The sequence below is a fragment of the Caenorhabditis remanei genome, chromosome III (assembly GCF_010183535.1).
Source record: "Caenorhabditis remanei strain PX506 chromosome III, whole genome shotgun sequence".
NCBI lineage: Eukaryota > Metazoa > Nematoda > Chromadorea > Rhabditida > Rhabditidae > Caenorhabditis > Caenorhabditis remanei.
Genome location: NC_071330.1, coordinates 14,127,875 through 14,154,045, shown reverse-complemented (window position 1 = coordinate 14,154,045; position 26,171 = coordinate 14,127,875). Strand labels below are relative to the sequence as shown.

The 26,171-nt window shown below is 35.6% G+C and overlaps 4 protein-coding genes across 4 annotated transcripts; 2 read left to right on the top strand and 2 right to left on the bottom strand.

The window, feature by feature from the left end:
* Positions 1 to 4,078: 4,078 nt before the first annotated feature.
* GCK72_011287 (uncharacterized protein) lies at positions 4,079 to 5,813 on the top strand (the record flags this gene model as incomplete). The annotated part of the gene is made up of 4 exons (XM_053728344.1): positions 4,079 to 4,183; positions 4,579 to 4,868; positions 5,511 to 5,695; positions 5,749 to 5,813. The coding sequence occupies 4 exons, from the start codon at positions 4,079 to 4,081 to the stop codon at positions 5,811 to 5,813; spliced, it is 645 nt and encodes a 214-aa protein (XP_053587921.1).
* A 1,223-nt stretch (positions 5,814 to 7,036) lies between these two features.
* On the top strand, positions 7,037 to 12,700 carry GCK72_011286 (uncharacterized protein; the record flags this gene model as incomplete). Its single annotated transcript, XM_003091337.2, has 10 exons — positions 7,037 to 7,095; positions 7,229 to 7,381; positions 8,086 to 8,193; positions 8,252 to 8,359; positions 9,102 to 9,315; positions 9,371 to 9,446; positions 10,369 to 10,657; positions 11,481 to 11,583; positions 11,630 to 11,772; positions 12,589 to 12,700. 10 exons carry the CDS (start codon positions 7,037 to 7,039, stop codon positions 12,698 to 12,700), a joined length of 1,365 nt encoding a protein of 454 aa, XP_003091385.2.
* Positions 12,701 to 15,294: 2,594 nt separating this feature from the next.
* Positions 15,295 to 19,005, bottom strand: GCK72_011285 (uncharacterized protein; the record flags this gene model as incomplete). The annotated part of the gene is made up of 4 exons (XM_003091339.2): positions 15,295 to 15,597; positions 16,382 to 16,693; positions 17,851 to 18,123; positions 18,868 to 19,005. 4 exons carry the CDS (start codon positions 19,003 to 19,005, stop codon positions 15,295 to 15,297), a joined length of 1,026 nt encoding a protein of 341 aa, XP_003091387.2.
* Positions 19,006 to 21,763: 2,758 nt separating this feature from the next.
* GCK72_011284 (uncharacterized protein) lies at positions 21,764 to 25,740 on the bottom strand (the record flags this gene model as incomplete). The annotated part of the gene is made up of 5 exons (XM_003091341.2): positions 21,764 to 22,066; positions 23,098 to 23,361; positions 24,250 to 24,463; positions 24,921 to 25,024; positions 25,603 to 25,740. 5 exons carry the CDS (start codon positions 25,738 to 25,740, stop codon positions 21,764 to 21,766), a joined length of 1,023 nt encoding a protein of 340 aa, XP_003091389.1.
* Between the last annotated feature and the right edge of the window lie 431 nt (positions 25,741 to 26,171).

Sequence of the window (26,171 nt, the reverse complement as noted above, 5' to 3'; positions counted from 1 at the left end):
TTTAAATAATTTGTCGCGTACTTAATCTCGTCGTGAATCACTCTGAAAGCCTCCTCCATCTTCTTCCTATCCAATTTATCGAACAGCCGTACGACTGAAATTGTCAAACGGAGACGGGACGTGAATAGTTGCGGGTTACGAGTAGACTCCTGGAATATTTTTTGTTTTTGGGTTAAAAATGCGATTTTTGGAAACTTTCAGCACAAAATGTTGTTTTAAAACCGCTTTTCCTACGTAAATACCACTAAAATCCGCTAAAATCCCATCGATGGACCATATGGCTAGTGAGCGTGGCTTAGAATCATAATTTCTAAAATATCCGCGGTTTCAGCTTGGACATGTGCTCCAAACACTTTTTTAAAACCAAAAAAATTCGAAAATTGACTTACATGAAATACGGCACTCAAAATCAGTCATTTTCAGCTCAATATCCCCAATTTTTCATCTCAAATCCCATCTTCAACTTACCGTGAGCTCATGCTGAGCGACCGTTGGTTCCACCGGTGCCGTCTGAGCCACCGGCTCTTCCGGGAGTACTGTAGTCGGGGGAGTGGTCGTTGGAACGGCGGGCTCCTCGAGCACAACTGGAGCCGTTGTGGGCGTGTCTTGAGTGACGGTAGGGGGCGGGACGTCTTCTGGAGTCACTGGCGTCGTCGTCACAGATTCTGAAGTCGTCACGACGGTTTCTGGAGCATTCTCAACGACTTCCGGCTGAATTTGCTCGAATTTCAGCGATTCTGGCAGTGATTTCAGCACCAAATCCTCCTGTTTCTCCTCCAGTTTTCCAGCAGCCATTCGCTCCTCCTCTTCTCGTATCATTCGCTCAATTTCCAGATCCATTTCAGATAATCCAATTTTAGCTTCTGGCTTTCCTCCTAACACATTATTGAGATTCGGCGGTGGAGGAGATGGAGATTTGACGGCGTCTGGCGTGACGTCTGGAGCGTTTTCAGCGGATTTTGGAGCATTTTCAGCAGATTTTTCGACTTCTGGAGCCATTTCCGGAGCTTTTGCAGGTTCTGGAGTGGGCGCCGGGTGTCCATGACTGTGCCCATGCCCTCCATGACTATGTCCATGACCCCCATGAGAATGCCCATGTCCTGTGCTCGGTGGCTCCGGAATCGGAAGCGCTTCTGGCGGCGGGAGACCGTTTTCAGCGGCTGCTTGAGCATTCTTCGCATTGTAATCTCTCACTAAATCAGTTTCCGAATGCACGTATCCCACAATTCGCTTGTCACCGATATCCGCGGGATTCTGACTGATCATCAACATTTCTTTCTTCTCATCAATCGCCGCACGAAGAAATTCAGCGAATGGCATGATGTCGATGGCGCCGGCGTAGAAGAAGCCACTGGGACCCTCGTCGTTTAGCTGCAATGAGGGAAATGAGGTTTTAACGTGAAAAAGTGACGGAAAATCGGTTTTTTGGGTTAAAAAATCGACTAAAAACTCATTTTTAGAAGGGAAAATGGTGAAAAAGTAAATGAAAACCAGTTTTTTGAGCTACAAATAGACTATTTTAATGTTTTTTGAGTCGAAAATCGACTATTTCAGAGAAATTTTGACATAAAAACACATTTTCAGCAGGGAAAATCGTGAAAATGTGACTAATATCAGGTTTTGAGTTTAAAAGTGATAAAATAGGCAGTTTCGGTGTGATTTTTGACTTAAAAAACACATTTTTCGGAGAGAGAAAATCGTGATAAAATGAGTGAAAATCGACTTTTTCAGAGGATTTTTGACTCACAAACGCATTTTTGAGATAGAAAATCATGAAAAAAGTGACTGAGAATTGGGTTTTAAAGGTTCTTAGTGCATTTTAAGCCAAAAACCGACTTTTTCAGATGATTTTTGAGTAAAAACCCCATTTTTGGGAGAGTAAATCGTGGTCAATTGACTGAAAATCGGTTTTTGAGCTAACAGTCGATTATTTCAGAAGATTTCCGACTCGAAAACACAATTTTGAGATAAAAAAATCACAGAAAAAGCAGTTTTTCTCAGTAAAACATAAAAAATCTGAGTTTTTGGCTGATTTCTCGGCTGAAAATCAGGTTTTTGAGCTATTTTCCAGCCAAAAACACTGAAACCCAGTTTTCACCGCAGAACACATAAATCTGAATCTTTTGGCTGAAAATCGGCTATTTTTGGCTATTTTCCAGTCAAAATCACTCAAACATTGAATTCGATCAATTTTCACTTCAAAAAAATCGAATTTTCGCCATTTTTGAGTTCAAAAGTTGTGACATATGCTGTTTCTGAACGTTTTGAGCCAATAATAAACTCCTTTTGTTCAATTTTCGGCTAAAAATCAGCTTTTTGAGCTAATTTCCAATCGATTTTCCACAGTTTCCGCAATTTTCCGATCATTATAACAAAATATGCGTCTTTTCGCCTATTTCTCTGCTGAAAACTAGCTTTTTGAGCTATTTTTCAGTCAAAAACACTCAAAAAATTGTTTTCACGATTTTTTCAGCATTTTTCACTTTTTTTCACGATTTTTTCAGCATTTCCAATCGATTTTCCACGATTTCAACGATTTTTCCATCCTTTTCTCTCGATTTCTTCGCCCAACTCTACCTTTCCCTCCATAATATCGGGCCGATCGCTGAACTTCACCGCCACGACCGAGATCACCGCGTTTTCGACCAAATTTAGAAAACTGGGATCACTGTTCACACCCATCACACGTTTGACGCGTGCTTTGAACAGAATTTCTGCAAAAAAATTTAAAATTTTTGAAAAAATTTCAATTTTTACCTCCACACTCGACGTTTCCACATAGTTTCGACTTTCTCGACACCACAGCTTGCTTAGCTGTGTATCCAAGGGTGCAGAGAACGGCGGCGATCTTAAAAATCGATATTTCATCAAAAAATTCCAATAAAAATCATTGAAAACTCACTAAAATATACCCGATAACTTTTGGCGGCTCCATGGGCCGCTTTTTTTGGTTTTTTCTGCAAAAATAGCGAATTTTAATATATTTTAATTGATTTATGCGAAAAATTTCAAGAAAAAATCAAAAAAATCAATTGAAAACGACGTAAATGAGATTTAAGCGAAAATCGCGATAACTACTGTAATCGCGGCGAGACTCGCCGACAATTTTAACATTGCGCGCCTTTAAACTATTTATTTTTTTTGTGATTTTTTCACCATTTTTCGACGTTTTTGTTATTTAAAACTCGTCAGAAAATGTTTTTCAAACATTTTAAACATAAAAATAGTAAAATTAGAGAATAAATCGGTGACAGTTTGTCGAAAAGAGTTATTGCGTTTGATAGCAGGTCTAATCTGATTTGAAATTATTTCAAATGAACGAAAAATGGCAAAAATAATGTAAAAATGGCCAAAGTCGAGTTTCTAGGCCAGCGAAATGCCCAATCCCAAAATTACTTCGATATAAAAATGAAGCGCCTCGAACCAAAAAAATTCGAAAATATGAAAATTCAAAAAGCCATGGAGCCATTTTTTTACATACTCAAAATCACTACTCAGAAAAGTATGAACACGCCTATGTTCGGTTCAAGTTGGGTCCCACCACGATAACTACAGTAACCCGAAATTCTCGTAAATCGTGGCGAGACCCAACTAATTCCAAACCTAGACATTATTATACTTTTCTGAAAGCTCTCGACAAGCTGAAAACGGTAATAATATTGGTTTTGGAAAATTGTAAATATGAAAAAAATTTAAACCAAAAAAATTCAAATTTTGAGAAATAACTTATTGATTGCACAACAAGGATTCTTTCGCGCACGCAACGCGACCGCAACGCCTCCATTTTCCCAGAACGGTCTACTAGCACGGTCCATCGACAGTCCATCATCTCACTCTTCTCCCAGTCACATATCCCATATCCCCCAACCTATTATTGATTGACTCTCGGTTTTCAAAACGTCATAGAAAAATGTGGTTAACGCTACTCCACTTTTTTCTTTTCAATATTTTTGGATCCATCAAAAAATGGGAAATCGATCCATTTTTACTACGAAATTACTGTCAACTTGTCCCATGCGCATTCATGTTTCATTACGTGATTCAGAAGATTCTCCACTTTTTTATTTCGTTTTTAGTAATGGAGAATGAGAGATTCAAACGGAAAGTGTTGACTTCACTCGGAGGAATTATAGTTTGTATTCTACTTGAGATGATTTATTATACTCTTCCAATCGAATATCAGGTAAGAAACTTATACGGTTGTGTAGATCACACCTAGACCTTCATTTTTGTAGTTTGTAGTTTTCCGATAGGACGCATCCCAAGAGAGTTATAGCTGGTTGAAGGCCTCCAGAGCAAAAAATTGTGAAGAAAGTTGATCAATTTTGACATCCCCGTAACTTTCTCTGGTCTTGTCTGAAATTTTTTTTAAAAATATTTATATGATTTTGTAGATCAAAACCAGGGCTACATTTTCTTAGTAGATCATTTTCTGTAAAAAGCACTTTGAAACAAAATGTACTTGTTTTAACGCCCGCCTTTAATCAGCTATAACTCTCTTGGCAAAAGTCCAATCGAAAAACTACAAACTACATATTTGCAGTTTGTAATTTGATCTACATATCCAAACTATTTCAGACACTTCAAACCTATACTACACTTTACAATATCAAATTGTCATCAATCATCTGTCAAATCGAGCTCGAAGTTCTCTCACTAAAATTTTCCAAATCGAAATTGTTCAAATATTTCGGTTGTGAATGGCTTATAATTGCGTTTGTTCTGGAAATAGTTTTCAAATCAAGAAACCATTCAATTTCTGGTATTTTCTTAGGAATCATCGATTTTTTAAATGTATTAGAAACGGAGATACCGATGGAGGAGAGAGTCATTCCACAGAAAGTTGTTCGCATTCCTGTCGTGGAAAAGTGAGTTTTTTTGTGGCTTCTAGTGTAAATAATCGGAATCTATGTAAAATTTCCGAAATTTTAATACCCATATTGATAGGTTTTAAAAAAAAAAGTGTGTAGTGGTGGCCGAGTGGTTAAGGTAGACACTACCAATCTGAGTACCAGGGTTCGACTCCGCATGCCAGGAATTTTTTTTGTTTTATTTATTTCTACTATAAAGTGTAAAATTAGAGTTCTGGTATTAAAAATTTTCAGATAGCGGTAAAAATTTTTTTTAAAAATTAAAAAAAATTTTTTTTTTTAGATCTTTTGAAGCTTTTACCGTTTTTCATGTTTATATTTGTGATCTACGTAAAATTCCTGAAATTTTGATACCCATATTGATAGGTTTTGAAAAAACAAAAAAAAAAGTGTGTAGTGGCGGCCGAGTGGTTAAGGTAGACACTACCAGTTTGACGACCAGGGTTCGACTCCGCATGCCAGGATTTTTTTTTGTTTTATTTATTTCTACTATAAAGTGTAAAATTAGGGTTCTGGTAGTAAATATTTTCAGATAGCGGTGAATAAAATTGCAAAAAAAAATTTTTTCAATTAAAAAAAGTTTTTTTCAATTTTTTAGATTCCTAGTTTTTCCTTATAAAATCAAATTTATCTTTTCAGACGTGCCGATTTCAGTGTAAAGTGTCACACCTGCCGATTGGATTACGGTAGTCACCACGTCGACCGTATCCCTCAAATCCTTCCACAATGCGGACATACAGTATGCCATGGGTGTATTCAGAGAATTATAAGATCCCAACAATCCGTCAGTTGTCCATTTTGCGGAGTACGGTTTTTCAGGTTTGGTAAGTACTATAAAAAAAGGGAAAATTTTTTTTAGAAAATGACAAAATTTCAGAAAACTTCAAAAATAATTTCGCAGTGTTGGAAGTCATCGAGAAGGAGCTCTCCCGGATCCCATAATAATTCTGTATTTATTTATTCAATAAATGTATTTTTGGGAAGCGCTGCGGTCGCGTCGCGTGCAGACAGATATACAGTACTGTGCACTAAAATATACAACAATTTTTTCAATTTTTTCTGTTGAAAATGGATTTGTGGCCTAGGATCCGACAATTCGGCCATCACAAAGACTAAAATTCCTCCTGGATTCTTAAAATTGGGTATAAAAAAGTCGGTGGCCTAGAATCCGTCAACTCGACATAATTGACATTGACATAACATCGGAATGATCCTTAGGCCTTTTTCAGTTGAAAATGACCAGTGAATTTCGGTGTTAAATGATTGCCCTACTAAGAAAATTTTGTATAACCCATACAGATCAAAAATAGAACTTCATTTTTGTAGTTGACAACTTTTTTCCACGGACACTCCATAGAGAGTTATGGTCATTTTAAGAGGACAGCTAAAAAATCGCAATATTTTGCACTGGTCGGCTTAATCGACACGTAACTTGCTAGGGAGTGTCCGTACAAAAAAGTTGTCAACTACAAAAATAAAGTTCGACCCTTGATCTGTATGATCCGTTAAAAATTTGCATAGTGTGACAATCAGAATTACTACGGCACACCATCAAAGTTGGTCATTTTCCGCTGAAAACAGACAGCCAAAACCTTTTGAGCGGTAATGATGTCTAGTTGAAACTTTGCCCTCATTTTTCTTCAAAATCAGGTATCAAGGGTAAAAATTGAATATACAGTAGGATTCAGCGTTTTTTCAGCTTTCAAATGATATATGTCACGTCCCATGACTCCATGACCTTCCCTAGTGTCTCAATTTTCCACAACGTCCCTATAAATCGTGTATAATTTCTCTCCCAGACCCCCTAGTGCTAAACTAATCCCAGATTCGGAATCAGCGTAACATTTGCAATAAGACACCCCCTCCCCCCGTCCTCTTAGCCCCCCCCCTCTCTCTTTCTCTGCGTCTCTCCTCCTCCTTCCTCTCTCCTCCCCGTTGCTATGGGGACCACTCGAGGGCCCCCATTCCTCGCCAGTTTTCCAATATATTGAATTTCTAGCACTCTGTCCGTTTTTCCGTTTGTCCTGATGTCCAGTTTTTAAAATTTTGAAAAAAATTGGATTAAAAATCACGTTTTTTCTCTTTTTTCCGATAATTTTTGCGTATTTTTGCATTTTTTGAGTCTGTCTGTGTGTCCGGGTGTCTAGATGTCCTTTCAGGTTAATATGCCACGTGGATCAAGCACATTTGGGTTTGTCGGGTCATTGGATCGGCTTTCTATACGGTTAGTGAAGTTTTTTTTTGAAAAAAAAAATTCTGAAAAATTTTTTATTTATTTTTGAAATTTCTGGTAAACGAATCTACGCTCTGCTGGATCTCATCAAAATAAGAAATTACTAATTTTATCGATTTTTCAGCGTTCAACTATTCCAAAAAGGTATCCAATCCTTGGATTTCGACAAGTTCAGCTTGGAGAACAACGCTAATGTATTGGAGGAGAAGCCGACAAAAAGTCGGCTAGATGACGTCACTTTTGGATGGAAACAAAAAGTTGGGAGAGCTGAAAATAGGTAAATCTGAAAAATTTTCAAAAAAAAATTCGAAAAATTTTTTTTTTTGGAACATTTTTTTACCTCTGAAAATCTGAAAATATTTACTACCAGAACCTTAACTTTACACTTTATAGTAAAAATAAAGAAAACAAAAAATATTCCCGGCATGCGGGGTCGAACCCTGGTACTCAGATTGGTAGTGTCTACCTTAACCACTCGGCCACCACTACAGACTTTTTTTTGTTTTGTCAAAACCTATCAATATGGGTATCAAAATTTTGGGAATTTTATGTAGATCACAGATATAAACATGAAAAACAGTGAAAGCTCTAAAATTCCAGATTTTTTCTAAAAGTTGAAAAAAAAAATTATCCAAAAAAATTTTTGAAATTTTTTTTGATCGCTGTCTGAAAATATTCATTACCAGAACCTTAAATTTACACTTAATAGTAAAAATAAAGAAAACAAAAAAATTTCCCGCTATGCGGAGTCGAACCCTGGTACTCAGATTGGTAGTGTCTACCTTAACCACTCGGCCACCACTACACACTTTTTTTTGAAAACATTTCAATATGGGTATCAAAATTTCGGAAATTTTACGTAGATCACAGATATAAACATTAAAAACAGTGAAAGCTCTAAAATTCCAGATTTTTTTCTAAAAGTTGAAAAAAAATATTATCCAAAAAAATTTTTTTTTTCTAAAATTTCAAAATTTTCAGCAATCGCCGCATTTTTACACTTCGAGACGACGATGAGTTCCCTGACTATCTGAAAGACTTTAAACCGGTAGATGACGCACCGAAAGTGGAGAATAAGAAGGATTCTGAGTGAGGCTAAGAAATTTTTTTTTTAAATTTCAAAAAAAAAATTTTAACTTTTTTTCAGATATCCATATAGTGACTATGTGGTGTATCGAAAATCCGCAGCAACACGTCCAATAGTCAAAAAGCACTACTTGTTCATTTTCGCCAAGTTGGGACCGATGGAAATTGAGTAAGTTGGAAAAACGCAAAATTTTTTGGTCAAAAACCAATATTTTCAAATTTTTTGCTTGCCAGAACTGTTAAAAACACCTCTCAACCCAATAATAAGAAAAACAAAAAAGTTTTTCCCTAGGCGGAATCGAACCCTGGTACTCAGATTCTTAGTGTCTACCTTAACCACTCGGCCACCACTACACATTTTTTTTGTTGCACCAAAACCTATCAATATGGGTATCAAAATTTCGAGAATCTCATAAAGAGCTCGAATATTCCAATTTAAATCATCTAAAACTTCAAAATGTTCAATTTTAGACCAAATATCAATTTTTCGTGGTGGGACCCATTTTTCAAAAATTTTCAGAAAATAGTCTTGATTATACTTATTCGAAGCGTCTTGACACGACAAATCCGAAAATCTAAGTTATATGCTGAACAGAGCAAACCTGAGAAAGTTACGGTAGTTTTAGTCAAGGAGGTTAGAGCGCAGAGATACCAGACACTCTGCGTCTCTAACCCTCAAAATTCAAAATTTTCAGAATATAGGCATGATTATACTTTTCTGAAAGCTCTTGACGAGCTGAATCCAAAATTATAAGTTTTATGAGTCTTAACACTAAACACGCCGGGTTACGGTAGTTTGAAAATTTTGAGATTTTCAAAATGTTTCGACCTCGGAAACCCAAGACAAAATGGGAATCACAATTTTTCAAATTTTACGTAGAATTCAAATATTCTACTTATTTTCTTCTCAGGGACCCGTCCGCCGTGGAACTTCTCTTCCGGATTACTGTAACCGACTCAAATCGTCTTACTGTCGAACCAGCGATCGATCAAGAGGAAATTCATTTGGAGACGAGATTTGGTGATTTCACAGTGAAGATGAAAATAGAAGACGTCGAGCAGAATTCAGAAGACCAGATGATCGAAGAAAGTGTTGGACGGAGTCGAAAAGGGAGGACCAGTGTGGTAGATCAAAAAAAATTATGAAGAAAAACATCAATAATCTTTTTTCATTTTCCAGAGCAGTATCCCAGAAGCGGAAACGTTTGTAGCCGCCAGAGATGGTTTAGTGGAGTCTGTAGTCAATGTGTCCATAGGTGAGTAATCGCGCTCCAGCGAACTAGTGGTCATATCTCGAAACCTAGTGGTTTAAAAAGTTTTTTAGTGGGATAATTGTGATCTACGCAGAATTTCCAAAATTTTGACACCCATATTGATAGGGTTTGGTGAGAAAAAAATTTTGGACCATGGGGTGTCTGGGAAAATGGTCGTAAACTTTTTTTTTGAAAACCTATCAATATGAGTATCAAAACTTAGGAAATTTTGCGTAGATCACAATATTGTTCACTAAAACTTTTCAACACTCTGAGATTTTGAAATTTGGCTCAGAATTTGAAACATTGAAAAACATTTTTTCAAAAAAGTGGTTATTTGTCGAAAGCAAGCGATTTTTAGACTTTCTAAGTAGGATATTTGTGATCTACGCGAAATTTCCGAAATTTTGACACCCACATTGATAGGTTTTGGTGAGAAAAAAAATTTTGGAACATGGGGTGTCTGGGAAAATGACCGAAAACATTTTCGCACCAAAACCTAACAATATGGGTATCAAAATTTTAGAAATTTTGCGTAGATCATAAATATATACACCAAATTTTGGAAAAACTCTGAAATTTTGAGATTTGGGTCAAAATTCGAAACATTGAAAAACATTTTTTCAAAAAAGTGGTTATATCTCGAAAGCTATAAACGTTTTGATATTTTTAAGTATATTTGTGATCTACGCAAAATTTTAAAAGTTTTGATACTCATGATGATAGGTTTTGAAGCAAAAACGTTTTCGGTCATTTTCCCAGACACCCCACGGCCCAAAATTTTTTTTTCACCAAAACTTATCAATATGGGTATCAAAACTTAGGAAATTTTTTGTATATCACGATAATATGCATAAAAATCATAAGGATAGGTGTTTTCAGGAAAAAAAAGTCAGATAACATTTTTTGAAAAAAAAATTTCCAGAAAAAGGAGTAAGCTTCCTGTTCGAAGACGGGCTAACTATTGACTACAAACTACAAATGCCACGTGGAGTCCGATTGAAATCGAAAAATGAAACTGGGCGGTCGCAGCGGTATGCAGCAGAGGAGACTGGCGGAAATATTAATTTTGGATATTTTTTGGAATTCGTTTTCGAGTCGAAATACATGGATTCTCAGCCACTTTTAATGTTGAGAATTATGGCGGTTGATTACTGGGGACGACAGTATATTGCAGGATATGGATCCGCTTATTTATCGCTAGATCCGGGGAGGTTAGTTGAAAAAAAAAAATTTTCGAATTTTTTCTCCAAAGTTTGAATTCTCAGTCAAATCTTAAAATCTCAGAGTGTTCAGTATGATATTTGTGATCTACTCAAAATTTCCAAAGCTTTGATACCCATATTGATAGGTTTCGGAGCAAACACGATTTCGGTCGTTTTCCCAGACACCCCATGGCTTAAAATGTTTTTCTTTCAAAAACCTATCAATATGGGTATCAAAATTTTGGAAATTTTACGTAAATCACAGATTTTATACTCAGGAAATCCGAAAACCACTAGCGTTCGAGATATGACCATTTGTTCGCTGGAGCACGATTGCATCTCGAACAAAAACTAACGAAACTCGGTCAGATTTGCTCAAATCTCAATCAAACCCAATTTTTTAAATTCAGCAAGTCAAAACGCTTTGAATGAGTATTATCAAGACTATATTCTGAAAATTTTTGAAAAATGGGTCTCACAACGAAAGTTAAAAATTGTCGAATTTTGAGACATAACTCAAATTCTGGTAATTTTCATCAGTTTTCATATAGAAATTCTATTTTTCAGCTGAATTTCTGAAATTTTGATACCCATATTGATAGGTTTTCAAAAAAATTGTGTAGTGGTGGCCGAGTGGTTAAGGTAGACACTAAGAATCTAAGTACCAGGGTTCGATTCCGCCAAGAGGAAAACTTTTTTGTTTTTGCTAATATAGGTAGAAAATGTGTTTTTTATAGGTTTTGCATGCTGAAAATGCTGAAAAAGTCGAGTTTGAGGGCGAAAAATTGGTTTTGAATTTTAAAAAATAAAAAAATTCAATTTTCTGTTTCAGATCCCACTCCAAAATCCATTTATGGCGCCCTATTAGTCATAACACGTTATACGAAATGTTCGTCGGTCAAGCTATTGATATTGACTATTTTGGTACACCACAGGTATTGCAAGTGCGCTCTACTGACAAAATTTCAAACATATTTTCAGACATCTATGGAACGAATGGGTCGAAATGGACAACCTTCTGGAATAGTTTGTATTGAGACCACCTGTATTGCACAGTCCAGACATTTTATGGCCAGAGATATACTGTATCAGTTGAAATATGGATCAAAGATGGCGGATATGGGGTAAGAAAATACGAAAACTTCAAAAACAATTTTTCGGTCAAAAACTCATCTTTTCCAGCATTTTCGGCATGCTAGACCCATTAAAACCACATTTTCTACCTAAATTAGCAAAAACAAAAAACTTTTCCCCTAGGCGGACTCGAACCCTGGTACTCAGATTGGTAGTGTCTACCTTAACCACTCGGCCACCACTGCACACTTTTTTTTTGAAAACCTATCATTATGGGTATCAAAATTTCGGAAATTTTACGTAGAACCGGAATTTTCATATGTAAACCCCTCCACACTTCAAGAATTTGAGTTGTGCCTCAAAATTCGACAAATTTCAATTTTCGTGGCGAGACCCATTTTTCGAACTTTTTTCAAATACAGTCTTGATTATACTCATTTGAAACGTCTTGACACGCTGAATTCAGAAATATAGGTTTTATTAAGATTCGAACAAATCTGACCGAATTTCGGTAGAGTCTTCAAGTAACTAACTGCGCTCCAGCGAACAAATGGTCACATCTCGAAAGCTAGTGGTTTTCAGATTTCCTAAGTATAAAATTTGTGATCTACGTAAAATTCCCAAAATTTTGATACCCATATTGACAGGTTTTTGAAAGAAAACAATTTTAAGCCATGGGGTGTCTGGGAAAATGACCGAAACCGTTTTTGCTCCAAAACCTATCAATATGGGTATCAAAATTTTGGAAATCTTGCGTAGATCACGATAGTATACACCAAAACTGTTGAAAACTCTGAGGTTTTGAGATTTGGCTCAGAATTCAAAATTGTCGGAAAAAAATTCCCAAAAAAAAATTTTTTTTTCAGACTCCGCTCCGACTTTTACCAACGCATCATAAAAGTGCTCATGGAATTTGAGGAGGCTCGTTCAAAACTGATTATGGCTCGTGCGTTGAACAGAAAAAAGATACAATTGTAGTATTGCTTCTTCTTTTTTTTCTGAAAACATTTATTTTTACTGTTTTTGTCTTTTTTTCGAAAAATGTGTTGTGCTATAAAAATCTGAAATTCTGGAAAATCTAAACAAATTAAAAAGTGAGTCTGCAGAATTCCAAAGCCAATTATTTAATTATCCGACCAAATCGCAAAAAGAAAAAAATTTCGAAAAAAAATTAAATTAGGCGCCTGGTTCCTCCACCCTCGCTAATCTGATTCCCCGGAATTTCGTACATTTTTTAGGCGCCGCCCTTCTTTTTTCATCGAAACCAAAAACATTTCGTCTTTCTTCTCCACTGGAAACATGTTGCTCCACGGATCATTCTACCGTAAACTTATCATTTTGCTCAAGGCTGAGAAGTGAGTCTAATCTTGTGAAAACTTACAATTTTTATTTTTAAAAGATTCCGCCCATTATTCCTGACATTTTAAACCTAAAACCAAAAAAATCCGATTAAAATTCACAGAGTTACAGATTTTCGAAACTTTTCGAAAATCTCAACATTTTCAAACTACCGTAACCCGAGCAGTTTTGTGTTAAAATTTATAAAAAATAAATTTTTAGTTTTAACTCGTCGAGAGCTTTCAGAAAAGTATAATCATGCCTAGGTTTGATGAAGGTTGGGTCTCGCCACGATTTACGGGATTTTCCGGTTACTGTAGTTTTCGTGGTGGGACCCAACTTGCACCAAACCTAGGCATGATTATACTTTTCTGAAAGCTCTCGACGAGCTGATTCTGAAAATATAAGTTTTGCAGGTTTCGGAACAAAATTTACCGGGTTACGATACATAGTTTCAGAGTTTTATGAGAGTGCTATATTTTCAAATATTTTTCTTCAATTTTTCCAAGTTTTTGCTCTTTTTTGAACAGATTTATTTTTATTAGTTTTATGTTTCATTTGACATTTTTAGAACTAAAAATCATAAGAATCGACTGAAAACCCGAAAAGTTACAAAATTTTGAATATTCGAAAACTAAAAAAAATTGCTAATTCTATCGTAACTCTGTCAGTTTCACTCCGAAATGTATAATATTGATATTTCCAGAATCTTCTCGTCAAGAGCTTTCAGAAAAGTATAATCATGCCCTGGTTTGCTTCAAGTTGGGTCTCACCACGATTTATGGAATTTCGGGTTACTGTAGTTTTCGTGGTGGGACCCGATTTCTACAGAATATAGGCATGATTATACTTTTCTGAAAGCTAAGAACACGATGAATTCAATGAAAGTCTTCATTTCTCATAAAATCAAAAATTAAAAAAATTCAAGAACATTTTCCAGAGAATACGGTCAGCGTCTCAAGGTGCTTCCCAACGGTGAAATTGTCGTTCAGTGTACACCAACAATGGGTCGGAAGACAAGCAAGACGTGCGACCACAAAATGTATCGTGTCAGATGTCACTCAGTTCATTAGGGATTGAGTTAATTACGGATAATTGCAATTAAGAAAATTTTACAAAAAAAAAATTAAAAAATTTTTTTTTCAAAATTTTATTTTTCTTAAATATCCTACCATTCCAACATTTTCTACTAACCTTTTCAATTTTTTCTCCGTTCTTTCTTTCAGTTTTCCAAGTAACGTGTTCAATTCCCAATTACCCACCCGCACGAAGCTCCGCCCCTATTTCTGTCCTAAATTCAATTATTACATACTTTATGTATTATTTATGTAGATACTCACAAAATTTTTTGAATAAATCTAAAAAATAGAAAAAAATCGTGTTTTTGTAAAAAGATATTCTGACCATGAGAATAAGTAAGTTATTCACAGATTTTAAAAAATCGCGGACTAGAAAAAATGATAAAATAAATTTTTGCCAAGTAGATCACAATTTGAAAAAGATTTTAAGCTACAAAAAATCAATAAATGTCAGAAAATGCCAAAGTTACAGATTTTCGAAAATTTTCGAAAACCTCAATACTTTCAAACTATCGTAACCCGATCCGTTTTGTGTTAAACTTTTTAAAATTTATATTTTTGGATTCAGCGCGTTTTCAGCTTCCAGAAAAGTATAATCATGCCTATATTCTAAGAATGTTGAATTTCGAGGTCAGAGACGCAGAGTGTCTGCTATCTCTGCGCTCTAGCCTCCTACACGAAAACTACCGTAATTCTCCTGATTTTGGTCTGTTTTACATGAAATTTAGATATTCAGATTCAGCGTATCAAGACTCTTCGAATGAGTATAATCAAGACCATGTTCTGAAATTTTTGAAAAATGGGTCTCACACCGAAAAATTGAACATTTTTTCATAAATTGTGTCATAACTCAAATGCTCATAATTTTCAGCAATTCTCACATAGAAATTCAAATTCCCGGTTGAATTCCTGAAATTTTGATACCCATATTGATAGGTTTTCAAAAAAAAAAGTGTGCAGTGGTGGCCGAGTGGTTAAGGTAGACACTACCAACTTGAGGTACCAGGGTTCGACTCCGCATAGGGGAAAAGTTTTTTGTTTTTGCTAATATAGGTAGAAAATGGGTTTTTAATAAGATTGACATTCAGAAAATAAATATTTATTGCTCAAAATACATTTTTGGAAAAAAAATTTTTGTTGAAATTTTTGTATGATCTACTTCAATACCAATTTGACATCCTTCTTCACTCCAAACTGTCCTTTATACTTTTCGAATAGTTCCGTCAACTTTTTCACATATTCCTCATGCAACTCATCGATCCGCTCTTTCGTCGGATTCTCCATCTTTTCCACGTGAATTGGCGCCCCGATTACTGTATTTATGGGTCTTCTGAGAGGGAGAAATCCGAAAGAGTACTGTAGATATCCACGTCCTTTCACAATTGGCAAAGACATTCCCATTGACTTCCGAAGGGTGTCTTGCCATTTACGGAGTCGGGAGCCCGGTGGGTTGGCCGCCTGGAAAAATGTTTTTTTCTTCGGTTTTCAGTTTTTTGGCAGTTCTTGTATTTTTTTTAGAAAAGCACGGAGAAATTCCCTGCAATTTGAGCCAAAAACCAACTTAAACTGACTAAAACTCACAAAGTTACAGATTTTCGAAATTTTTCGAAAATCTCAAAATGTCCAATCTACCGTAATCCGGTTCGTTTCGTATTAAGATTCAAAAAATTTAAATTTTCAGATTCAGAGCAACAAGAGCTTTCATAAAAGTATAATCATGCCTAGGTTTAGATTGATTCGGGTCCCGACACGATTTACGGAAATTTCGGGTTACTGTAGTTTTCGTGGTGGGACCCAACTTGAAGCGAATCTAGGCATGATTATACTTTTCTGAAAGCTCTTGACAAGCTGAATTTGAAAATTAAAACTTTAGAAAAATTAGGGTACATTGAAGAAAGTTATGAAGATTTGGATTTTTCGAAAAATTTTGAAAATCACAAAATACCAAAATGATCGTAACTCGCTAAATTTTGGGATGAGTTCTCTAAAATATTGTTTTCCAGATTTAACGTGAGCTTTCAGAAAGATATAATCATGCATAGGTTTGGAGTTATTTGGGTCTCGACACGATTTACGGGATTTTTGGGTTACTGTAGTTTTTGTGGTGGGACCCAACTTGAAGCGAATATAGGGATGATTATACTTTTCTAAAAGCTCTCGACGAGTTGAATCTGAAAATCCAGTTTTTAGCTAAATGGGAGTACATTGAAAAAAGTTGACGAGGCTTGTAAAAAACACCAACCTGCTCAAAAACATCATTCTCTCCAAACGAATAAACCGGCACCAATTGTGCTCCAGTCAACAGAGCCTCCCTCACGAATCCCTTCCGACTCAACAGTGTCAATTCATGTTTTCCCGGATGAGCATCAAGCGATTCGGCGGCTCCGCCCACAACCAGTACGATGGCCCGTCCTTTGTTGGTTTTAGGGCATAAAACGTATTCGATGGACTCTTTGGAACAATCGATACATCCGAAAAGAAGCAAAATCTCACGGCGAATCGGAATTTTGAAGTTGAGACCGAGGGTGCACAAGTTGAACGTGATACCCGGGTACTGAAAATGGTAAAAATGAGTGGAAATATTAAATTTTCAGGGTTTTTACAGAATTTCATTAAGATATTGGTGATCTACGTAAAATTTGCCAAATTTTGATACCGATATCGATAGGTTTTGAAAAAAAAAATTGAGAAAAAAATACAAAATTTTGATCAAAATTTTTTTTGACTATTTTATTGGCTAAACCGTATTCTAGTGTTTTTTGTGTATTTTTTAATTTTTTTTTGGAAAAATTTCCAAAATTTTGATACCAATATCGAAAGGTTTTGAAAAAAAAATATTTGGTCAAAAAAATTTTTTTTCGACTATTTAAGTGGAAGACTCAACAACTTTTAGGTTTCACTTTAGTTGCTTAAACAATTTTTTATTTTCAAAAATCATCCTAATTATTTTCCTTATTTTGAGCCTAAAATCAAGAAAATCCTCGGAAAACTCACAAAGTTACAGATTTTCGAAACTTTTCGAAAATCTGAAAAGTTTCTAACTACCGTAATCCGATCAGTTTTGCGTTAAACCCCTTGAAACTTATATTTTTGGATTCAGCTCATTTCCAGCTTTCAGAAAAGTATAATCATGCCTGTATTTTAAAAATTTTGAATTTCGGGGGTTAGAGACGCAGAGTGTCTGGTGTCTCTGCGCTCTAACCTCCTACACTAAAACTACCGTAACTCTCTAGGTTTTGCTTTGTTTAGCATGAAACTTTGTTTGCCAGATTCAGCGTGGTAAAACCTTTCAAGTGAATATAAATACAGTTGTATTGTAAAATTTTAGAAAAATGGGTCGCTCCACAAAAAATCAAAATTGTTATCTAATTTTGAGACACAACTCGAATTTTTGAAACATTCAGAAGTTTTCATATAAAAATTCAAACTGCCGGTTGAATTCCCAAAATTTTGATACCCATAATGGCAAGTTTTCAAAAAAAAGTGTGTAGTGGTGGCCGAGTGGTTAAGGTAGACACTACCAATCTGACGACCAGGGTTCGATTCCGCATACGAGAAAACTTTATTGTTTTTGCTAATATAGGTAGAAAATGTGGTTTTTATAGGGTTTGCATGCTAAAAATGGTAAAAAAGTAGAGTTTTAGAGCGAAAAATTGGTTTTGAAAAAAAATTCAAAAAAAAACTTTTTCAAATATTTTCCACCAAACGTACCATATCCATGACTCCTGATCCATTTGACGCAAAATTCACCCATCCACCCATTGATATAATTCCATGCGGATGATATGCCAGAATATAATTCTTCTCAGGGTCCAAATCAGCCGTCTTATGGACTCTAGCAGGGAAATAGTCGGCATTCCATCGATTTACTCTCCATTTCCGAATAAAATCCAATCCGTAACCTCCTTTTGACGGCGTATCTTTGTCATAGTAAACCCAAGCGGCGTAGAGGAGAATTAGGAAGAACCAGTGGAATGGGAAGAGCTGAAAAAGTTGTTTTTCTTGAATAAAATCTGAAAATGGAAAAATTAAGTTTTAAAACTAAAAAATTCAAACTCAGCGTGTCAAAACACTTCAAATGAGTATAATCATGCCTAGATTTGAAAAAATCGGAAAAATGGGAAATTTTGGGTCCCACCACGAAAAGTACAGTAACGCAAAGCAATACTATGCGAAATTATTTTTGCGGTTAGTTCAAACAATTTTCAATTTTATCGTCAAAAAATTAATGAAAACTAACAAAAATGAACAAAGTTATGGATTTTCGAAAATGTTCGAAAAACATTTTTTGCAAAAACTACCGCAACCCAGTCAGTTTTAACCTAAACTCTTTGAAACTGCAATTTTCGAATTTATTGGATAGGGAGCTTTCAGAAAAGTATAAACATGCCTATATTCGCTTTTAATTGGGTCCCGCCACGAAAACTACAGTAACCCAAAATTCCATAAATCGCGGCGGGACCCAAAATGCATAAACCTAGGCATGATTATACTTTTCTGAATGCTGAGAGCACGCTGATTCTGAAAATGTAAAATTTCAAATGATTGAATGAAATTTCAGAAAACTACAGCAAAAATAAAAATTCCAAATTGCAAAAAAATTCAAAAGTTTAAAAACTTGTAACTCTCTAATTTCCCAACTAATGTTTATGATTTTTAGCTCAAAATAATGCTCTATTTGTCTATTTTCTAGTCGTAAATAGAAAATAAATTTTTATTTTGACCTACCCAAAACAAGGGCGCCACCAAAAGCATATTCCCCACTGGATATGTGTAAATGGAATGGGCGACCATTCCCAAATAAGTTCTCTTCCGTTCGACGGAAGAAAATATATCGATCCATTCGATTCCTAGTAGTTGGGGCATTCGCTGAAAACATTTGAATAAAATTTCAGTTCAAAAAAAAATTTAAAATTTTTTTTTTTTGAATTTTTTTTTCTGAAAACCCGTAAATCAGTCTTCCAAACTTTTGTCTTTTTTCTTATCTCCGCTAAAATATGACAACCTGTCCATATCAAAAAAATAATTCCAGTCGTAAACATTGTGAAACAAGGAACTGTAATAGGCTCGAAAAAAATTTTTGATCAAAAAAATTTCTTATCAGTGCGGCTAGACACTTTTCATACTCAAAAATCTGTCATTTTTTGTTGAAATGTGGACGAAAAATGTGGAAAATTGGGAAGAAATACATATAAATACACGATTTGTTTCATTTGTTTCAAAACACGTCAAAGGCGCGCCAGACACCAAAAAAAAAGAAAAAATCTAAAAATCGTTGAAAACGCGTCAAAGGCGCGCCAGGCAGTAAATGTTACATAAAAATTGCTCAAAATCGTTGAAAACGCGTCAAAGGCGCGCCAGCTTGTAATTTTTTATCCAAAATTGCTCAAAACTGTTGAAAAAAAAGGCGCGCCAGACAGAACTCTTGTCAGAAATACAGTTTGGAGATCCGTTACTAAAACCGACGTTCAATTTTTAAGGTTTTTCAAAAAAAACGCGTCTAACGGCGCGCCAGACAACTAAAAGTCTCAAAAAAGAAAGAAAAAAATGTTCTTAACATTCTAAAATCGATACTCATCACATTTAGTCGAAAAAACGCGCTGATGGTGCGCCAGACAGAATTTTGTCTCGAATTTTGATACAGTGTAGTCTAGGTCAGTCAATATCCTCAACAGGTATAAAAAACGCGCCCAAAGGTGCGCCAGACAACTAAACGTCTCAGAAATTAGAGTGGAATCATTATCTAACCGATTCTCATCATTTTTAGCTCAAAAAACGCGCCCAAGGCGCGCCAGATCAGACAAGACAAAGTAATAAATGTTCTATGATTGATTTTAGAGCAAAATTTAAAAAAAAATTAAATAATAAAAATGGGGCCAAGTGACATATTTTCCTTCCAATGTAATGTTACAATTACACTATTGGGATGGAGACGCAGACAGTGTGAGAGAGAGAGAGAGAGAGAGAGAGAGAGAGAGAGAGAGAGAGAGAGAGAGAGAGAGAGAGTTAGACACAGACACACATCAGACAATTAATGACACACGTCATCATTATCGTCATTAGTACATCCCCCCCCCCCCCCCCCCCCCCCCCTTCTGAAGGTACACATAGGGCTACGGTGTAGTCATCCAGATGACGCTCTCATTTTGAAAAAATAGAAAGCGCCAAAAAAGCGCCAGATCAAAACCAAAAAAGTGCAAAAAAATTGATTAAGAGCGGTTGAAATCGGCTAAGATCGCTATAAACCATGTTACCTCGGAAAACTAGCTATATCTGAAAAATGGGCGGAGCTACCTAAAAATTTTACTACAAAAATGTAGCCCTTGAAATTTCCTACATTTTATCTGTTATCACTTTTTTGATATCTCTTCACCCCACCGAGATACGCTCCTTCAAAGATAAGGAGGTAGAGAGTAGGAGGGTGCAGAGAAACGAGACGCTCTAACTGTCTGCGTCTCTCCTCAAATGTTTGAAGAGGCGTAACTCGGTGGGGTGAAGAGATATCAAAAAGTTGTCAACTGATGAAATGTAGGAAATTTCAAGGGCTATATTTTTGTAGTTAAAAATTTCCTGCTAACTCCGCCCACTTTTGAGATACAGAGCTTAGAAGATATCCATTATTTGTTCTTATTTACTCGAATCTTGATGATTAATTAATTTTTAATTTTTAATTTTTATCAACCTTAGTCTCTTTTGTTTTTTACAGTCTGTTTCAGCCAATTTAAGTTATTTTCCAGATTTTACTTGAGAAAGGTCTCGGCCGGAAAAAGGGGTACTGTAGTTTTCCTGGTGGTTCCAATATTTATACAAATATGGTGATGCTTATACTCATTCAAAGCGTATTGACGCGCTGATTCTGAATAAATTATATTTAACCAAATTTGAGCAAATCTGACTGGGTTAATGTAGTTTGAAAGTTTTAAGATTTTTGAAAAGTTTCGAAAATCTGTAACTTTTTTTGTTTTGAGATTTTTGCGGTTTCTTGCGTTCAAAATGTGTAGCATTTCTAAGAAATGTTGTGAAAAATTGTTTCGATAAGATCCTGTAGTGATACCTACAGTAATCTTGAGTCTTCGTGGCGAGACCCATTTTCATTATTTTTAAAGTTTTCCTAAACCAAGCCATGATTATACTCATTCGAAACGTCTCGTCTTTCTGATTCTGAAATACTAAACTTTATAAAAATTGGATTATTTCTGACCGAGTTACGGTAGTTTTAGTGTAGGAGGTTAGAGCGCAGAGATACCAGACACTCTGCGTCTCTAGCCCCGAAATTCGAAAATTTTCATAAGATAGGCATAATTATACTTTTCTGAAAGCTGAGAACGCGCTGAATCCAAAAATATGAGTTTCATGGATTTTAACACAAAACTGACTGGGTTACTGTAGGTTGAAAAATTTTGGATTTTCGGAAATTTTCGAAAATTTTCGAAAATCTGTAACTTTGTGAGTTTTAGCTGGTTTGAGATGATTTAGGGGTCAAAATGTGGGGAAAAATTAGGAAAATCTTATAAAAATATAAATTTACAGAAATACAGAAACGATTCATTCATCAATAAAAAATTATGGCAAATTCAAAAATTTACAAAAAAAACCAAAACATAAAATAATTCGGCTACAAATTTTATTTCAACACCAATTTCGTATCCTCCGCCACTCCGAACCGTCCTTTGTGCTCATCGAAGAGCTCATTCAACTTCATAATATAAATCGAGTGGAGCTCATCGATTTGCTCTTTCGTCGGATTCTCCACCTTCTTCACGTGGATCGGCGCGCCGACTACGGTATCGATTGGTTTTCGGAATGGAAGATAACCGAACGTCATCTGGAGGAATCCACGTCCATGGAATATCGGATACGAGATTCCGAAGATCCGTTTCGACCACTCTTGGAAGTTACGCAGTTTTGAGCCGATCGGGTTGTCCATCTGGAAATTGGAAGAATGAGATTTTAAGGGTTAACAAGAAGGTATAGAAGAAAACTAATAACATTTTTGGAATCCTCACAAAATTTCAGTCTGGAAATTTTTCAAAAAAAGTTTTTTTTGTCACATGAAAGTCAACAACTAATCTAAAAAAATAATAATAAAACATGAATGTATTTTATTTTTGCCAAGTAGATCACAATAACAGTAATATTTTGGGACTTAAATTTTCTCTAAACTTAGAAAATCAACCGTTTCGAAAATTTTCCACAATTCCAATGTTGCAAATCTACCGTAACTCTTTCAGATTTGCTCCAATTTAAATGAGACTTATATATTTGGAATCAGCGTGTTCCCAGCTTTCAGAAAAGTATAATCATGCCTATATTGGAAGCAAGTTGGGTCCCACCACGAAAACTACAGTACCCCACTCTAGGGTTACTGTAGTTTTCGTGGCGGGACCCAATTTTTTTTTCGAATCTGGGCATGATTATACTTTTCTGAAAGCTCTCGTCAAGCAGAATTCAGCTACAGTATCCATTTTCTGAAAAAAAAGAAAAAAATGTCTCTCCACAAAAAATTAAAAAATTTAACCGAATTTTGAGGCATAATTCAATTTCTTGAAGTTTTACTTGTAAAAATTCAACTTCTACGAGAAATTTCCGAAATTTTGATACCCATATTGATAGGTTTTCAAAAAAAAAGTGTGCAGTGGTGGCCGAGTGGTTAAGGTAGACACTAGGAATCTGAGTACCAGGGTTCGATTCCGCATACGAGAAAAGTTTTTTGTTTTTGTTAATATAAGTAGAAAATGTGTTTTTAATGGGTTTTACGTACAAAAAATTGAAAATTTTCGAGTTTTTGGCTGAAAACTCATTTTCCTCCTGAAACTGAGGAGGTCAAAAACCAATTTTTTCAAAACCCATCAATATGGGTATCAAAACTTTGAAAACTTTACGTACTAGTCCAAAATTTTAAGAGGAATTCGAATCTGCAGTCAAAATCATCATGAAACTACCAAAACCATGCCTAACCTGCTCAAAAACATCATTCTCTCCGAACGAGTAGACCGGCACCAAGTGTGCTCCAGTCAGCAACGCCTCCCTCACGAATCCTTTTCTCGACGCCAGTGTGAGCACATGATATCCGGGATGAGCATCCAACGCTTCTTCTGCTCCACCAATCACCAAAACGACCGCCCGTCCCTTTTCGCCTGATTTGTCCAAAACGTATTCGATCGACTCGCGCGAGCAATCGATTAGACCGGTGAGGAGGAGAAGTTCACGACGGATTGCCATCTGGAAATAAATTTTTTGGGTTAGATGAAAAATATAAAATCAGAGGAGTATTTTGAGCTAAAAATCACAAAAATTGGACATATACTGAGAAAGTTATGAAGGTTTGGATTTTTCGATTTTTCAAAAAAAAAATCACAGAATACTAATCTGCTCGTAACTTGGTCAATTTTGGATTGACTTCTATAAAATACAGATATTGAGATTCAGCGCGTCGAGAACTTTCACAAAAGTATAATCATGCCTAGGTTTGAAGTTGTTTGGGTCCCGCCACGATTTACGGGAGTTTTGGGTTACTGTAGTTTTCGTGGTGGGACCCAACTTGAAACAAACCTAGTCATGATTATACTTTTCTGAAAGCTCTTGATGTTCTCATTACGAAAACTTAAAAATCAAAAGTTTTGAGACAAAACCCGCTGAGTTACAGTTGATTTTGAAATTTTGAGGTTCCGTAACAACTTTGAATGCCTCACTGTTCCATAACTTAAACAATTTGCGTCCAAATTGTCTGAAAGCTAAATTTTTATGATCAGCAAGTCAAGACGGTTCAGAAAAGTATAATCATGCCTAGGATTGAAGTGATTCGGGTCCCGACACAATTTACGGGAATTTCGGGTTACTGTAGTTTTCGTGGTGGGACCCAATTTGAAGCAAACCTAGGCATGATTGTACTTTTCTGAAAGCTGAGAACACGCTGATTCCGAAAATTAATATTTTGACCAGTTTTACTAAAATCTGATCAATTTACGATTAACTTTGCCAAATTTAGTTTTTAAAATTTTTTGAAATTTTCAAAATTCCCTAACTTTCAGAGTTTCTATCTGTTTTTCTTGATTTTTGGCTCAAAATTTTCCGAAAATCCTCTTCTCTCAACACAAAATAAGAATTTACCTTAAAATTCAAAGCCAACGTGCACAAATTCCATCGAATATTCGGGAACTTTTCGTAGATTCCCGTTCCATTTGTAGCGAAATTAGCCCATGCGGCCATTGCGATAATTCCGTGTGGATGACAACCAATTAGGTAATTATTCTCGGGTGACAATTCGGCAGTTTTGTGGAGGTTGATTGGGAAGTATTGGGCAAACCAGTCGTTGACACGCCATCTAGAAATTGAAAAAAAATTGAAAATGTTTTCAAAAATCGATCACAGCTTTTTTATAATCGCTCTACATTAAATAAAACTTAGATTTTCAGAACCAGTTGATTAAGAGCTTTCAGAAAAGTATAATCATGACTAGGTTAGCTTCAAGTTGGGACCCACCGCGAAAACTACAGTAACCCAAGAATTCCGTAAATCGTGGCGGGACCCAACTTGGAGCAAACCTAGGCATGAGTATACTTTTTTGAAAGCTCTTGATTCGCTGAATTTGAAAATGTTAATTTTTGAAATTTTGGATCACAACTGACTGGGTTACGGTAGAAATTGTATTTCAAGATTTTCGAAAATTTTTCAAATTTTTCAAAACTCTATAACTTTATTATTTTTCACCCGATTTCCTTAAAATTTAGACAGTTTGATTTGGCAAATCTCATTTAATTAGGCAATTGTAAAATCTTCACCTGCGAACCCATTCACTCGCATATCCACCTCGTTTCGGCGAGTTGATGTCGTAGAGGTACCAGCATCCGTAGAGCGCCAGCAGGTACCATTGGAATGTGAAAAGCTGCAAAAAAATTAACTTTTATAAAAAATTTAGAAAATGAGCTTTATTTTGATCTAAAAATTAGGAATAGAAGTTGAAAACTAGGAAAGTTATGGTGCTTTGAATTTTTGCAATTTTTTGGAAATCAAACTTTGCAAAAACTGCCGTAACCTAGTCAGTTTTGACCTAAACTCTATGAAACAACAATTGTCAGATTCAGCGTGACGAGAGCTTTCAGAAAAGTATAAACACGCCTATATTCGGTTCAAGTTGGGTCCCGCCACGAAAACTACAGTAACCCGAAATTCCCGTAAATCGTGGCGAGACCCAACCTGCATCAAACCTAGGCATGATTATACTTTTCTGAAAGCTCTCATAACGATGTATCTTAAAATCAGTATTACAGGAGATTTAAATAAAAACTGACTGGGTTACAGTAGTTTTAGTAATTTTTGATTTTTGAAGTTTTTTGAAAAATTTTGAAATCCCATATCTTTCTCAATTTTTTCTGGAATTTTTTGATTTTTGGCTCAAAAAATGCAGAATTTTTAGCTCTTTTCTAGTAAAATAATTTTCCCTCAAATTAAAATAAAACATACCAAGAAAAACGGCAAAATGGTGACGAATAGGCCGAGCGGGTAGGTGAGAATGAAGTGGTAGACGACACCGAAATACGTCTTTTTCCGTTCCAACGAGGAGAATATGTCGACCCATTCGACGCCGAGGAATTGAGGCATTTCTGGAAACAGGTTGGTTGTAGTTTGACAAGAAAATAAGAGAAAAAAACGGGAAAAAATTGAAAAAAATTGAAAAAATTCCAAATAAACAGTGTAACTTTTTCAGTTTTGACTCTAACCTTCTGAAATTTAAATTTTCGAATTCAGTGAGTTTAGAGCTTTCAGAAAAGTATAATCATGACTAGGTTTGTGTTTAGTTGGGTCTCGACGCGATTTGCAAAAATTTTGGGTTACTGTAGTTTTCGTGGTGGGACCCAACTTGAAGCAAACCTTGTCATGATTATACTCATTTGAAGCGTCTTGGCACGCTGAATTTGAAAAATTTAAGTTTGAATCAATCGGACCAGATTTGACAAAGTTACGGTAGTTTTTAGTTGGCGTCTCTAACCCCGAAATTCAAAATTTTCAAAATATAGGCATGATTATACTTT